Source organism: Erythrolamprus reginae, chromosome 5 (assembly GCF_031021105.1).
Source record: "Erythrolamprus reginae isolate rEryReg1 chromosome 5, rEryReg1.hap1, whole genome shotgun sequence".
Taxonomy (NCBI): domain Eukaryota; kingdom Metazoa; phylum Chordata; class Lepidosauria; order Squamata; family Dipsadidae; genus Erythrolamprus; species Erythrolamprus reginae.
In genome coordinates this window covers 78,834,513-78,849,806 of record NC_091954.1, presented here as the reverse complement: position 1 = coordinate 78,849,806, position 15,294 = coordinate 78,834,513, and the positions used below count along the sequence as shown (strand labels likewise).

General features: G+C 39.4%; 1 protein-coding gene across 1 annotated transcript in view; it reads left to right on the top strand.

Annotated features, from left to right (window-relative positions):
* The first annotated feature begins 217 nt into the window (after positions 1-217).
* Positions 218-15,294, top strand: part of COPB2 (COPI coat complex subunit beta 2) — a 22,954-nt gene continuing 7,877 nt past the window's right edge. The window contains exons 1-15 of the mRNA XM_070753276.1: positions 218-378; positions 2,390-2,527; positions 2,919-3,005; positions 6,247-6,373; positions 7,008-7,156; positions 7,658-7,804; positions 8,121-8,220; positions 8,949-9,091; positions 9,296-9,495; positions 10,819-10,929; positions 11,065-11,153; positions 11,243-11,349; positions 12,364-12,507; positions 12,913-13,043; positions 14,265-14,472. Coding sequence (XP_070609377.1) covers positions 376-378; positions 2,390-2,527; positions 2,919-3,005; positions 6,247-6,373; positions 7,008-7,156; positions 7,658-7,804; positions 8,121-8,220; positions 8,949-9,091; positions 9,296-9,495; positions 10,819-10,929; positions 11,065-11,153; positions 11,243-11,349; positions 12,364-12,507; positions 12,913-13,043; positions 14,265-14,472 — 1,884 coding nt within the window. The 5' untranslated portion in view covers positions 218-375. The remainder of the gene's footprint in view (positions 379-2,389; positions 2,528-2,918; positions 3,006-6,246; positions 6,374-7,007; positions 7,157-7,657; positions 7,805-8,120; positions 8,221-8,948; positions 9,092-9,295; positions 9,496-10,818; positions 10,930-11,064; positions 11,154-11,242; positions 11,350-12,363; positions 12,508-12,912; positions 13,044-14,264; positions 14,473-15,294) is intronic.

Sequence of the window (15,294 nt, the reverse complement as noted above, 5' to 3'; positions counted from 1 at the left end):
ATAAGCGCACCATCGTGCCTACCGTCCCTGTACTACTGTTCAAATTTACCTATATCTATTATGCTTTTATTTATGTTTACATCATACTTGGTCTCTTGTACACCAATCGTTTTGACAAATAAATAAAATAAATCAATCAATAAAACAGACTATCCAAGTGGAATACGCTCCTCTTCACTTTTTTCTTATCTCTATCTTTTTTCTAAATCTCCCTGCTCAGAAGGCACGCCGGAAGAGTATTTGCCCGACGTTCTCGTTTAGGTTTTAGTTCTCGCGAGAACAATCGAAGCAGGAAACTCCACGTCGGTGAATTGAGCTGGGAGCGGACCTCGGGCAAGTTGGGTGGCCTGAGCAGCCGACGCGGGAGCCAGCGCGATGGTAAGCTGGGGCCAGTTGAGAGTCTCAAAAACAAGAACTACGATATGTATAATCGTTAGGCCGAAAGGGGAGAGGAACGTAGCTAGATCGAAGCAGGGTCGGGTCAGGAATACGTGCAGAAGAGACTTCGTTTGCTTCCACCTCCATTCATGCAGCAGCTTCGCCGTTGTCTTCCAAGCAGCTGTTTGCCTAGGTTAATCGATAGAGAAGCTCGGCGTGTTCATGAGCCGTGCAATAAGCAGAAATCCAACCGGGTCTCCGGGCCTCAATTATACGGCGAGAGCAAATCCGTATTTGATGGTTCCTTTGCAAAATCGGGGGGACGGGGGGGGCGGGTTGGTAGAGAAGAACTCAAATGGATTCTAAGCTTGATTTCATTTATTTCTGCCAATTTGCCTTTATAATAGATGCTGTTGAATCAAAAGAGCCCCCCCCCCCCCCGTGGGTTTATACGACTTGAAAATGTTCGGTTCTCTTGGTTGTGGATGAAAGAACCTTGCTAGAATTGTCATTATTATGATCTGAGAGGGTTTAACTGCTAGGCTTTACCTCCTGGGTCAATTATTGCCAGTTACTTTTACCTGGGACTTAGCTCAGTATCTGCTCCAAAGGTTGCTAGGAAAAGGACAGGCTGTGTGAAGTGCATGCTTTATGATAGGTGAACATTCAACAATGCTGCAATTGTTGCTTTCATTCATGCCCTCTTCAGACACTCTAACTGAGCCTAACCTGACAATCACTATTGGCAGCAAAGAGACTTTTCTGTTTCTCTGTGTTTCCATCTAATGGCCATCCAGATTTTCTCAGTATAGACAATGAGTGCCTTAATGTAGACATATTAAATTAGGACTAAAAAATAACTGCTGGTGTCCATAGCTAACCTTTGGGTTAGTTTATTGGTGAAGTTGCATGATTCTTGTAATGATACTCCTTTACTTATTCAAAACTAAATCTGCATGTTGGAGTTTTAAAGATATATATGGATATGCTTAAATGCATTTTTGACCGGCAGCCCCGACCCTCTGGAACCAGCTCCCCGCAGAGATCAGAATTGCCCCCACCCTCCTCGCTTTTTGTAAGCTCCTTAAAGCCCACCTCTGCCGTCAGGCATGGGGGAATTGAGATATTCCTTTCCCCCTAGGCCTATACAATTTATGCATGGTATGTTTGTGTGTATGTTTGGTTTTTAATAAGGGTTTTTAAATTATTTTAAATATTAGATTTGTCATGTGCTGTTTTGTTGTTGTTAGCCGCCCCAAGTCTATGGAGAGGGGCAGCATACAAATCTAATAAATAATTATAATAATTATAATAATTATAATAATAATAATTTTTTTTTCACTGATCAGAACAACACTGCTACTTTTTTTAACTGAAATATTGTCATGACTTGATCGAGTACCATCAACTCTGAGTAGTTCAACCTTTTCAGATTATTGTATTTTATTTTCAGACATGAAGGACAAGAAATCTGGAACATAAAAGCATAAAATCTTCATACTTTGCCAGTGACCTTTGTTTTCTCTTAATAGTTATGCTTATATTAAAGAGGCATCTCATTAAACAATATAGATGTTTTTGCTTTCAGTATGGTTTTACAGTTCTCACAGGTTCTTCTTATTCTTCTTATTCCATTTGTACAAATTGCACTCCTGCCCAATTCTAGGAGCTGCCCCAAGATATTTTTTTTAAATATAGGAACTGTGATTGTTTTATATTGCCATAAATGTTATTTTGATTAGATACTGTGCTGTTTTTACATAATCATGAATATTTTTGTGAAGTTAGTGACAATATTTGCTTGCTTGTTTGCTTTGCATTATGGTCAGGGGTTCACAAAATTTATGAGAAACTTCAAACATCACCTATATGAAAAACTAAACTGGCACATTGCAGAAAGAATAATAGTACATGCTTACATAAATATAACCAAGCTTTTATTTTCATTTTTAATAGTATATATATATATTGTTTGTGTTTGAAGTACCCTAATAAATCTTCCTCTGTTTAGCCTCTCCGACTTGATATAAAGCGGAAACTAACAGCTCGATCTGACCGAGTGAAGAGTGTGGACTTGCATCCCACAGAACCATGGATGTTGGCTAGCCTTTACAATGGCAGTGTTTGTGTTTGGAACCATGAAACACAAGTAAGCCTGATATTAAATATAGTTGGTAACCCTTGTGAAAATATAACTGTTATTATGGAGGTAGATTTATGCAAAAAATAATACTCTCCTTGTGTATGTTTTTTAAAAAAAATTCATTTGATACAATATTAATTAACTCTTTTGTCCTCCCATTAAAGGTTATGTTTAGGATATTAGTATTTTTCTCCTCTTTGGAGGCATCCAGGAAATTTTGAATTTTTTATTATCCCCCCCCCAACCCCCTCCCCTCCCACATATCAGGTTTATTTAGCATTGGAATAAAATGATTGTAAATTTATAGCTCTAGCCTTAGAATGCTATAATTTACATGACAAATAACCTTTTGAAAAATGTATTTGCGCTAAAATAATTAAAGCTATTTTATTTTCAGACACTGGTAAAGACCTTTGAAGTATGTGACTTACCTGTCAGAGCAGCTAAATTTGTGGCAAGAAAGAACTGGGTTGTTACAGGAGCTGTAAGTTGTTCTTTTGTGTCATGTATTTCTGAAAGTCTACTGAGATATTCTATAGTTTATTTAAGTTAGTGATCTTGAAGTTCAAATGTAACTGTGATAACTTTATGTCTAATTAAACTTTATGCCCACAGTTTAACAATTAAAATACATACTCCATCTTAATATGGAAATTTAGGATTCTTAGTTTGCTTGTACTTCTTGATTTTCTCCAAATTAACTGTTGACTAGGTGTTTTTTTTACAGTTTTTTAAGCCTTCAGTTTAATAAAGATAAAATTAAGTCACTTTACTTATAAAATGCAGTGTAATATTTTTATTATTTCTAGTGTGTTAATAATCTGAAAAAGGGAAAAATAGAAATGGTAAATAAAACCATACTGTATTACAGTACAGTGGTCCCTCGAGTTTCGCGATCTCGATCTTCGCTAAACTCTATATCGCGAGTTTTCAACCCGGAAGTAAACTCCACCATCTGCGCATGCGTGCCCTTCCACGCATGCGTAGATGGTGGAGTTTCCCCGCCGGGCAGAGGCTTCCCTGGGTCTTCCCCCTCTTGCCCCGGTAAGGCGCGAGCAACGGCGTGGGCGGGTGGGCGGCACACGCGCAGGGAAACCCCAGGGCCGCTTCTCAGCTGAGAAGCGGCCCCAGCAACAGCGCGGGGGGCGGGCGGCGCGCGCGCGCGCGCGGGGAAACCCCAGGGCCGCTTCTCAGCTGAGAAGCGGCCCCAGCAACAGCGCGGGGGGGCGGGCGGCGCGCGAGCGCGCGCGGGGAAACCCCAGGGCTGCTTCTCAGCTGAGAAGCGGCCCCAGCAACAGCGCGGGGGGTGCGGGCGGCGCGCGCTGCGCGGCGGGGAAACCCCAGGGCTGCTTCTCAGCTGAGAAGCGGCCCCAGCAACAGCGCGGGGGGGCGGGCGGCGGCGCGCGCGCGCGTGGGGAAACCCCAGGGCTGCTTCTCAGCTGAGAAGCGGCCCCAGCAACAGCGCGGGGGGGGGGGCGGGCGGCGCGCGCGCGCGCGCGGGGAAACCCCAGGGCCGCTTCTCAGCTGAGAAGCGGCCCCAGCAACAGCGCGGGGGGCGGGCGGCGCGCGCCGCGCGCGGGGAAACCCCAGGGCTGCTTCTCAGCTGAGAAGCGGCCCCAGCAACAGCGCGGGGGGGGCGGGCGGCGCGCTGCGGCGCGCGGGGAAACCCCAGGGCTGCTTCTCAGCTGAGAAGCGGCCCCAGCAACAGCGCGGGGGGGGCGGGCGGCGCGCGCGCGCGCGCGGGGAAACCCCAGGGCGGCTTCTCAGCTGAGAAGCGGCCCCAGCAACAGCGCGGGGGGGCGGGCGGCGCGCGCGCGCGCGCGGGGAAACCCCAGGGCCGCTTCTCAGCTGAGAAGCGGCCCCAGAAACAGCGCGGGGGGGTGGGCGGGCGGCACGCGCCGCGGACAAGCAGCAGCAGCGAGGCGGCGGGGAAACCCAATCTTCGGCTCCTCGCTGCTGCGGTGGAAATAAAAATACCATCTGCGCATGCGCAGATGGTGTTTTTACTTCCGCACCGCTACTTCGCGACAAATCGATCATCGCGAGGGGTCCTGGAACGGAACCCTCGCGATGATCGAGGGACCACTGTATAATAAGTAATTTGGTTAGGTTTTTAAGCATGTTGTTATAAAATTTGGTCACAAAATAATATTAATTGAACTTTCCATTATATTGATGGATCAATTTATGAACAGAAAACAATGTAAAAAATAATACAATCAAACATCAGATATTTGCATGGAAAAATACATATTCCTAATCTCTAAAGTCATCACAACAATCCTTGGTATTTTTATTCATGAAACAGTCAAGCATTATATTGTTGTCTTACTCTGATGTTGAATGCTTCATTAAACATTTGATTATTTAGCCATTCATCAAATTTATATCTCACAAAAAAGTATTTTGTTATGTTTGACTGATCATATTAGCAATCAGCATACTGGCTTTTTGTGCTTGGCCTGAAATTTATGTTTTATTATTAGAACTCATTTTTGTTCTGGTTATCTGTTTATTAGAATATTTTAAGTTGGTCTGTCTGTCTGATTTGATATTTTTATGGGGGTGCAGAGGACAAACTCACTGAGTTTGTCAGCTGGAAAGCTGACAGCCTAGTTCAAGACCCAAGTATTGCGTGGTGGGATGAGCTCCCATTACTTGCGCCAGCTCCTGCCCAGTTCAAAAACATGCAAATGCAAGTAGATAAATAGGTACAATTATGGGAGGAAGTTATCAGCATTCCGTGTGCCTTTGATGTATAATCATGTTGGCCATACGACCATAGAAAAGGTCTTCAGACAATTCTGGCTGCTTCAGCTAAGAAACGGACATAAGCACTGCCTCTAAAGTCAAATACGATGACAAGGGAAACTTTTATCTTTACTCTTATTTTTTGTTCTCTCCCATTGGAGTTGGGTAGCTAGAAAAAACAAATATAATTACTTTTTCAGTATTTTTGTAAGCATGCTTTTTTGTACAGTGGTACCTCTACATACGAACTTAATTCGTTCTGTGACCAGGTTCTTAACTAGAAAAGTTTGTAAGAAGAAGCAATTTTTCCCATAGGAATCAATGTAAAAGCAAATAATGCATGCAATTGGGGAAACCACAGGGAAGGTGGAGGCCCTGTTTCCTCCCAGGAGATTCCTAGAGAGGCCCCACAGAGGCTTCTCCCTGCCTTTTCCGGCCCTTTTTCCTCCCAAGAGATTCCTAGAGAGGCCCCATGGAAGTTTCTCCTTGTGTTTTCCGGTTACAGTTCAGAGGCTCAGGTTTGTAAATGGAAAATGGTTCTTGAGAAGAGGTTAAAAAAAATCTTCAACACCCGGTTCTTATCTAGAAAAGTTTGTAAGTAGAGGTGTTCCTAGATAGAGGTATCACTGTATATTACATTTCAGATTTTGCTACAAACAACGCTCATGTTTCATAATATCTTTCTCCATTAGAAATATCTTTCACATTTCTTAATGCGTACATTTCATTCATTCTTATCAATCTTATCATTTTTACATAACTCATTTATTTTTGCTAACTGCAATAACTATTCCATTTTTTCACTCCTCATTTCCTTCAATTTCCATTTTCTCTCAAATTCCACAACTGCAATAATTTTTTCTAACTGACAATATTTCATCATCCTTATATTCTGCACTCATTTTCTCAGTCGTTCATCATAACTGTTGAATAGAATAACTGTTTACTTATTCCTTTGATTTCCTCCCCCACAGGATGATATGCAAATTAAAGTTTTCAACTATAATACTTTGGAAAGGGTACATATGTTTGAAGCACACTCAGATTATATTCGCTGCATTGCTGTGCACCCTACGCAGCCTTTCATTCTAACTAGCAGTGGTAAGTATATCAATGGTTTCTTTGCACCTTTCTTTTTATTCACTGATGTCCAAACTCTTTTTCTGAAGGTTGAAGTACTTTTTTTTTGTAATTGAATAACTCAATACCATTCCATCAAATTACCACAGAATGCCAGTATTTATAGTTGGATGCTTGATGTGTTTTCTTTTTTTGTCAAGTAGACTTTATGAATTTATTTCTAAATTTCAAGATACAGTAGTATCTCTAGATAAGAGCTGCTCCACATGCGAGTATTCCAAGTTACGAGCCACGACGGGAGCGAAATTTCTTTTTGACACCCGAGCTCAAATTCGGGATACGAGCCGAGCTTCCACTAGGTGGCCAAAGAATCCTTGCTTCTGGTTATCTCGGAGGGGAAAAACAAAGTCTAAAGCCATTTGTTCCAGATACGAGTTGTTCGACATACAAGCTCCGTTCTGGAACGAATTAAACTCGTATCTAGAGGTACTACTGTACTTTGATTGTTGCAATGTGATTAAACATGTATAATACTGCTGAATTCCCAAGTTATATTTTTCACTATAGTAAAAATGTGCAAATCTTTGTGAATTTTGGGATAATAGTAGTGACAAAATAGAAATTTGTAGTGATTTTTGTTCTTTCTCTATCGTAGATGATATGCTCATTAAACTATGGGACTGGGATAAAAAATGGGCCTGTTCTCAAGTATTTGAAGGGCATACTCATTATGTAATGCAGATTGTCATAAATCCCAAGGACAATAACCAGTTTGCTAGTACGTCTCTGGATAGAACAATCAAGGTATAATATATGCATAATAAATTTGTTTTTTAAAATAGTAACTAATATCACTTAGTTGGAAAGTCAAAATTATTAAAATAAAATAATTTCATCACTTTGTAAATGCTTAACTCTGTCTGTAGTTCGAGGTATGGATTCTGTCGATTCAATATGATAATTAAAATCAGCTTCTAAAGATGGAGAGAGTGTTTGGCAGACTAAGACTAAGAAAAAAGTTTTTATGTGGATGCCTTTTGATTAAGCTTGAAGTTGTTTCAACAAGTTCATAATTTATTCAATTTCAGTGTTTATTTGTAAAACTGAACAAAATTCTAATATATTAAGATTTTAAATTCTTTGAATGATCTATTTTTCCTTTCTGATTTAATTTTACAAGAATTTGAGCGGACTATAAATTTAATGTAGCTGAGGGTTACAGAATCAATCAAGCTTGTAGGACATCTTCTATGATTACTGTTTTTTAAGAATCTGTGATTTCATTTTTAAAACTTTTTTTGCAAGGTGTGGCAACTTGGCTCTTCTTCACCCAACTTTACTTTAGAAGGGCACGAGAAAGGTGTAAATAGTATTGATTACTACAGTGGAGGTGATAAGCCTTACCTAATTTCAGGAGCAGATGATCGTCTTGTTAAAATCTGGGATTACCAGGTATGAGATATCATATTATTTCTAAACCATTTGGGGGGTGATGGAAAATAGCTGGTCATTCTGGGTTGTAACTGAAAACTGGATTTATAGTTATGTTTTGTCAGCTGAACATCGTTGTCATTGGAGAATGCTAAACATATTTCTGAAAATGGTCATTGTATCACTTAAGAGTCATTGCAAGTTGGGCGGCATATAAATTTAGTAAATTATTACTATTGCTATTATTTTACTACTAAAGTTGAACCTTGATGTTCATCGTGATGATGATTTAATGCAATTGAATCTTTTATCACTTATTTTCATTATTTTCTCCTAGAATAAAACGTGTGTGCAAATTCTGGAGGGACATGCCCAGAATGTTTCTTGTGTCAGTTTTCACCCTGAACTTCCTATTATCATCACTGGCTCTGAAGATGGTAATCTAGATATACATCTATAAAACTAATTTAACATTTTGTTTAAAGCATTATATTATTTATTCCACTCCCAAATATTATAACAGTAAAAATATTAGAAATGTCTATCACAACCATATTGTTAGGGACCACCTTTATCTCAGGGACCTCCTTCTGCCGCACGAATCCCAGCAACCAGTTAGGTCCCACAGAGTGGGCCTTCTCCGGGTCCCGTCAACTAAACAATGTCGGTTGGCGGGGCTCAGGGGAAGAGCCTTCTCTGTGGCGGCCCCGACCCTCTGGAACCAACTCCCCCCAGAGATTAGAATAGCCCCCACCCTCCTTGCCTTTCGTAAACTCCTCAAAACTCACCTCTGCCATCAGGCATGGGGGAATTAAGATAATCTTTCCCCCTAGGCTTCTACAATTTATGCATGGTATGTTTGTATGTATGATGGGTTTTATAACAAGGGTTTTTAGCTGTTGTAGTATTGGATTTTTACATTCTGTTTTTTGTCACTGTTGTTAGCCGCCCCGAGTCCACGGAGAGGGGCGGCATACAAATCCAATAAATAAACAAACAAACAAACAAATAAATAAATTGTACACATATTTTTTTTTTGCATTACGATTAGGAACTCTTCAAATCCAGATTTCATAGGACTATTCCTGATTTGACTTATAAAGAAAACCTAATAGCAGATCATGATATAGGTTTGTTTATGGTGTCTTTTTTTTTTTAAATACAGGAACTGTTCGTATCTGGCATTCAAGCACTTATCGCCTGGAAAGTACTTTGAATTATGGCATGGAACGCGTGTGGTGTGTTGCAAGCCTAAGAGGATCAAACAATGTAGCCCTTGGATATGATGAGGGTAGCATCATTGTCAAAGTACGTTTGTCTTAGAAAACCTATAATTGATATCTACCTGGTGAATGATTGCCTATTTTTCATAAGTGAGAAACAGACACTTATTGAGCATTTGGCATCGGTGATTTTTCTTAATTTTTGTTAATATCAGAGATGTAAGCAAAGTGGTTTGGAGAATGCATAGGGTGTTTCATTCTATTTTCATTTTAATTTTCTTCTTACTAGCTTGGTCGGGAAGAGCCTGCCATGTCAATGGATGCAAATGGAAAGATTATTTGGGCCAGGCATTCAGAAATTCAACAGGCTAATCTCAAGGCAATGGGAGATGCAGAAATCAAAGATGGGGAGAGGCTACCGCTGGCTGTGAAAGATATGGGCAGCTGTGAAATATATCCTCAAACTATTCAGCATAATCCGAATGGGCGGTAAGGTTCATTTTTCAGAAGGTTTCAGGGAAATGGTTTGTCTTAAATTATATGTAGAGCCAAAGGCATTTCAGGAACATACTGTGTGGAACTCTGTTACTTTAAATTACACCATCACTGCCAAGAAATAGTTTTATGTTAAAAAATAATAATAATTAGTTTTTTCACAGTGCTATTTTAAGTGTACCCAGAATTGCGTACAAGGCTTGGACCCCGCTGCTGTTGTTTTATATACAATGATACCTTGTCTTACAACTTAATTTGTTCTAGGACGAGGTTCGTAAGGTGAAACGTTCGTAAGACGAAACAATGTTTCCCATAGGATTCAATGGAAAAGCGATTAATGCACGCAAGCCCCAAATTTACCCCTTTTGCCAGCTGAAGCGCCCGTTTTCACGCTGGTGGGATTCCCCGGAGGCTTTCCTCCATGGGAAACCCCACCTCCAGACTTCCGCATTTTTGCGATGCTGCAGGGAGATCCCAGCAGGGGAATCCCAGCATCGCAAAAACGGGCGCTTTGCTGGCAACGGAAGTCCAGAGGTGGGGTTTCCCAGCGAGGGAAGCCTCAGCAAAGTCGCAGCGTTTGCGATCTTCTTCTTTTTTAAGCCTTAAAGTTTTGGATGTTTTTGATTCTCCTCACCTCACCTTCTTCCTTTGGCAGCGACTGTCCTCTTTTCTTCCTCCTCCTTCTCCCACGCAAATTCCAAGCTTTTATTTCTTTCCTAATGGATTTTCATGCATTGTTTGCTTTTACATTGATTCCTATGGGAAAAATTGCTTCTACACTAAGACCTCACCTATCGCTGGTGTTACGTTCCAGACCCGGCCGCGATAGGTGAAATCCGCGATGGGAAATTTATCGACTGATAGTACTTATTTAAGTATTTATATTGTAATTGTTTGGTAAGTTTTCATTGTTTTAAGTGTTTATAAACCCTTCCCACAGTATTTATTTTAGACACAGTATTTAAGTACAGTATTTACAATTTTAGATATATTTTTTTTGAAAAACCTGCCGATCGAGTTCCGCGGGCTGTTTAAATCTGCTGATCGACTTCCTCAGAAACCCGCGAACCAGCGAAAATCCGTGAATGATTTTTCTCATTAATATTTCTTGAAAACCCGCAATGAAGTGAAGCCGCAGTAGGTGAAGCGCGATATAGCGAGGGACTACTGTACTTACAAAACTCTACTTAAGAACCTGGTCACGGAATGAATTAAGTTCATAAGTAGAGGTACCGCTGTAATTTCTTTGAGTCTTACAGACAAGCGATTTTTAAATATCTGATATACTAATGCTTTGACTATGTTTATGTTTTTCAGATTTGTAGTAGTATGTGGGGATGGTGAATATATCATTTATACTGCTATGGCGCTGAGAAACAAGAGCTTTGGCTCTGCCCAGGAATTTGCGTGGGCACATGATTCTTCTGAGTAAGTAAAGTCATCAAAAGAGTTTTGCATATTATCTTATGTGGCACACAAAGTAGATCAGTTAAAAATTAAAAACCTATCGTGGCCTGCTTCTTATTGGCATATTGAAGTCATATTGAATTCTTTTATGTGTAGATATGCAATCAGAGAAAGCAACAGCAGCGTCAAGATATTTAAAAACTTCAAAGAGAAGAAATCCTTTAAACCTGATTTTGGAGCAGAAGGTACGTTGAGCGCTTAATACTTGGTATTCTATTTAGACAGAGGGAGCATTTTCTAGTAAAATATTAATTTCTGTTTCTTTTTGACGTAGGTATATATGGTGGTTTCTTATTGGGTGTCCGATCTGTCAATGGCTTGGCATTTTATGACTGGGAAAATACAGAACTGATACGCAGAATTGAAATACAACCCAAACATGTGAGTTTTTTCACCTGAGTTTCAGTCATTATCTAAGAATCTCCTAATTTTGGAAACATTGGTGAAAAGCTATTTATTTGATGAAGCCATGAAGGCTAGATTGTTATGAGTATCCCTCCAGGTGAATTGATTTTATTCTAACGATTCTTGGTTTTTATATGCTATTTTAAAGTATGGCATGTTTTTAAATTTTATTATTTACCAATAAGTTTTTAACCCCAAGTTATATATTTGAGGAGCTGTGTAGCATTCAGAGTTGGTTGTTTGAAATAAGTTGTAAGTAAGCAAATAAATTAATAAAGCTTATTTTTTATAAATCTAAGCTGATAACTAATTTTAACCCCTTTGAAGAAAAATTTTAAATTCAATAAATATAGTACCCTGTTTCTCCAAAAATAAGACGTACCCCGAAAGTAAGGCATGTAGAGGTTTTGCAGAATTTGCTAATATAAGGCACCCCCGAAAATAAGGCATAGTCAAGTTTACATACGGTACAGTGGAAAAACATACGGTACCATTCAAAGCTGTTCATAGCGGTACCGTAATAATGTGGCGTCCCCTGCTGGCCTCTTCCATCGCTTTATACCGTCTGCTGCTGTCTCACCGCCATTACAGTCTCCACTACAGTGCGTAGACTGTAGTTCCTCTTGTGGCCGGAAGCTGCAATAGCGGGAGTATACTGTTGTACCATATAAGTGCCGTTGTTTGTGTGTGTGTGTGCCATACTGACAGGTACCGTACCGTAATCAGTGTACTGTACGGTACACTTTCTTTGGGGGTGTCAGCTTTTCTGCCTGTGAATTTGTCTTATTTGAGAAATATAAGGCACCCCCCGAAAATAAGACGTAGCACAACTTTTGGAGCAAAAATTAATATAAGACAGTGTCTTATTTTCGGGGAAACACGGTATTAGTACTTATTGAATTTTTAAATATTTTTCTTCAAATGCAGAATATTCAGCTCAATATACTTACTTTTCACCCCACCACCATGACTTCTGTTGTTTTGATTTAGATTTTTTGGTCTGACTCTGGTGAACTTGTCTGCATTGCTACAGAAGAATCATTCTTTATTCTGAAATACATTTCTGAAAAAGTTGCAACTGCACAAGATACCCATGAGGGAGTCACTGAAGATGGCATTGAAGATGCCTTTGAGGTATCTGTACAGTGGGATCTGATCTCTGGTCAATGTTAATAAATCAAAAATTAACTTGTAGTCAGTTGTATTAGTATAGATGTATTTTCCTGATAAAATAGGTGAATGGGTGGATCAATATAATTGTGAATTTCTTCTTCATTAATTATTTTCTAATTTCTATCAAGCTATATATGAGTAGTGAATGTTCATCTTTTGCTTAATATGTCACTGCTTTAGCACAATACTACTCAATTTGGCAAATTCATATTTCTAAGAATTCTAAGGCAAATTCATTTTAGAGCTCATGAAATAATGCATGCATTTGCCAGTATGGCTAAACTTCTGCTTAATGAAATTTTGCTTGAATCTGTTGGTATATTACAAAAAATATATATATATATATATATTTTACTTTTCCACTAGGTCCTTGGTGAAATTCAAGAAATTGTGAAAACAGGACTTTGGGTGGGAGATTGTTTTATTTATACAAGCTCTGTGAACAGACTAAACTACTATGTTGGAGGAGAAATTGTCACTATTGCACACTTGGACCGGTAAGCATTCTGTAGTTCATAAGATATAATTGTTGTTGATGTAAAATCATTCTGCCATTGTCCCTTCTATCCATTCTTAATGGACAGGCATATAGTGCTGTGCCAGAAATGGGCAGGAATATAGTCCTTAGGGCACTGTTCAGATTGAAATAATGTTGAGAGGACTCCAGCACTGTAGTAAAAGTCTTGATGGTGGGAAGTGTTGATAGTGATATGGTGGAGTCCTAATAGGACTCCAGTAAAAGTCTTGATGGCAGGAGGATCCCATAATCCTAACTCTCTATTATTATGCAATGCATAAAATTAAATATTTTACACAATTTCTCAGCTGTATTCCTCAATAAAAAAACAACTCTGGATATTTATCATTACAGCACAGTTGATTTTCATTGGTTCCTTTAGAAAAACCATTGCCATGCCTCAGTATATTTATTATAATTATAATAATAATAATAATAATAATAATAATAATAATAATAATGCCATGCCTCAGTATATTTATAATAATAATTATAATAATAATAACAACAACAACAACAACAACAATAATAATAATAATAATAATTTATTAGATTTGTATGCCGTCCCTCTCTGAAAACTCGGGGCGGCTCACAACAATGTTATAGCGAAACAAATCTAATATTTAAAAAGAAGAATATAAAACCCTATCATATTTAAAACCAAACAACACATACATACCAAACATAAAATATAAAGAGCCTGGGGGAAGATGTCTCAACTCCCCCATGCCTGGCGATATAGGTGGGTCTTGAGTAGTTTGCGAAAGACAAGGAGGGTGGGGGCAGTTCTAATCTCCGAGGGGAGTTGATTCCAGAGGGCCGGGGCCGCCACAGAGAAGGCTCTTCCCCTAGGGCCCGCCAAACGACATTGTTTAGTCAACGGGACCTGGAGAAGGCCAACTCTGTGGGACCTTATCGGTCGCTGGGATTCGTGTAGTAGCAGGCGGTTCCGGAGGTACTCTGGTCTGTTTTGATAATACCTCATTGTTCTATCTAATCATAATTTGAACAGGCTTGCTGATGCAATTTGCCTATTTAACATTAGGTAAATAACTAATCTTTCTTATAGGATTGAGTCCCATGGGATTGGTCAGCATAGAAGTCTAATAAATCAAATTGAATTAAATTATTTCTCATATCCATCTATTTGAAACTTTACATTTGTGTTGAAACATACTTTCCTCTTTTTATTTTCTTAAAGAACAATGTATTTATTAGGGTATATCCCCAAAGACAACAGACTTTACCTTGGTGACAAAGAATTGAATATAGTGAGTTATTCCTTACTAGTCTCAGTGCTAGAATATCAAACTGCAGTCATGAGGAGAGATTTCAGTATGGCGGACAAAGTTCTCCCTACAATTCCAAAGGAACAGAGGACCAGAGTTGCACACTTCCTTGAGAAGCAGGTAAAAACTTTTGCCTTAGCTAAACATCTAATATGTAGTGGAATTTTATGTTGTAAATAACTAGTTTTGTTTAAAGTTAAGATGTCCCGATATTCTTTGCTTTGGGGCGTGAGGAAGGCGCAATTATGAACTCAGAAAATAACATACGTATTAATTATGAAGCAGAAAAACTGCACTCCGTCCAACATTGACAGGGAAAGCAAATAATGAAATGTCTGCAAGCAAACAACCAAATGCAGAAAACACCAAGGACTCTACAATTTATTAATAAGGCAACAGTGTTATCAGACAGGGCAGAATTTTCAACTCTTATTTGTAATACCTAAGTGTAAAGTAGATGTAACCAGGCTACTGTATTGCTTAGTTTTGGAAAATTTGGCAATTTACAGTTGGGGTGTATTGATACCATCTTGATATGCTTGAGATGCCAGAAATTAAGGGGAAGGGGGCAGGGGGATAAAAGGCAGCCTGCATTGCTTAGTCTTGTTTTAATATGCTAACACAGGGGTGTCAAACTCAATTTCACTGGGGGCTACATCAGGATTGGGCTTGACCTTGAAGGGCCGGGGTGGGTGAACGTAGCATGGGGCCACGCCTCTGAAGACATGGTTTTATAAAACTTTACATTTCTGTGATTTCATTTTTTTAATATTTACTTGATCACCTTATGCGAGAGAGGCCAGGTCAAGAAACTGACTCCATAGGAAGACTAGAGCTATAAATTATTGACATAAACTATAGTAGCAGAATCCTACAAGCCTGAAAGGTAAAATATTTTACTTTTCTTCCTTTTATAACCTTCTGAGTCAAGGAAGGCCCCTT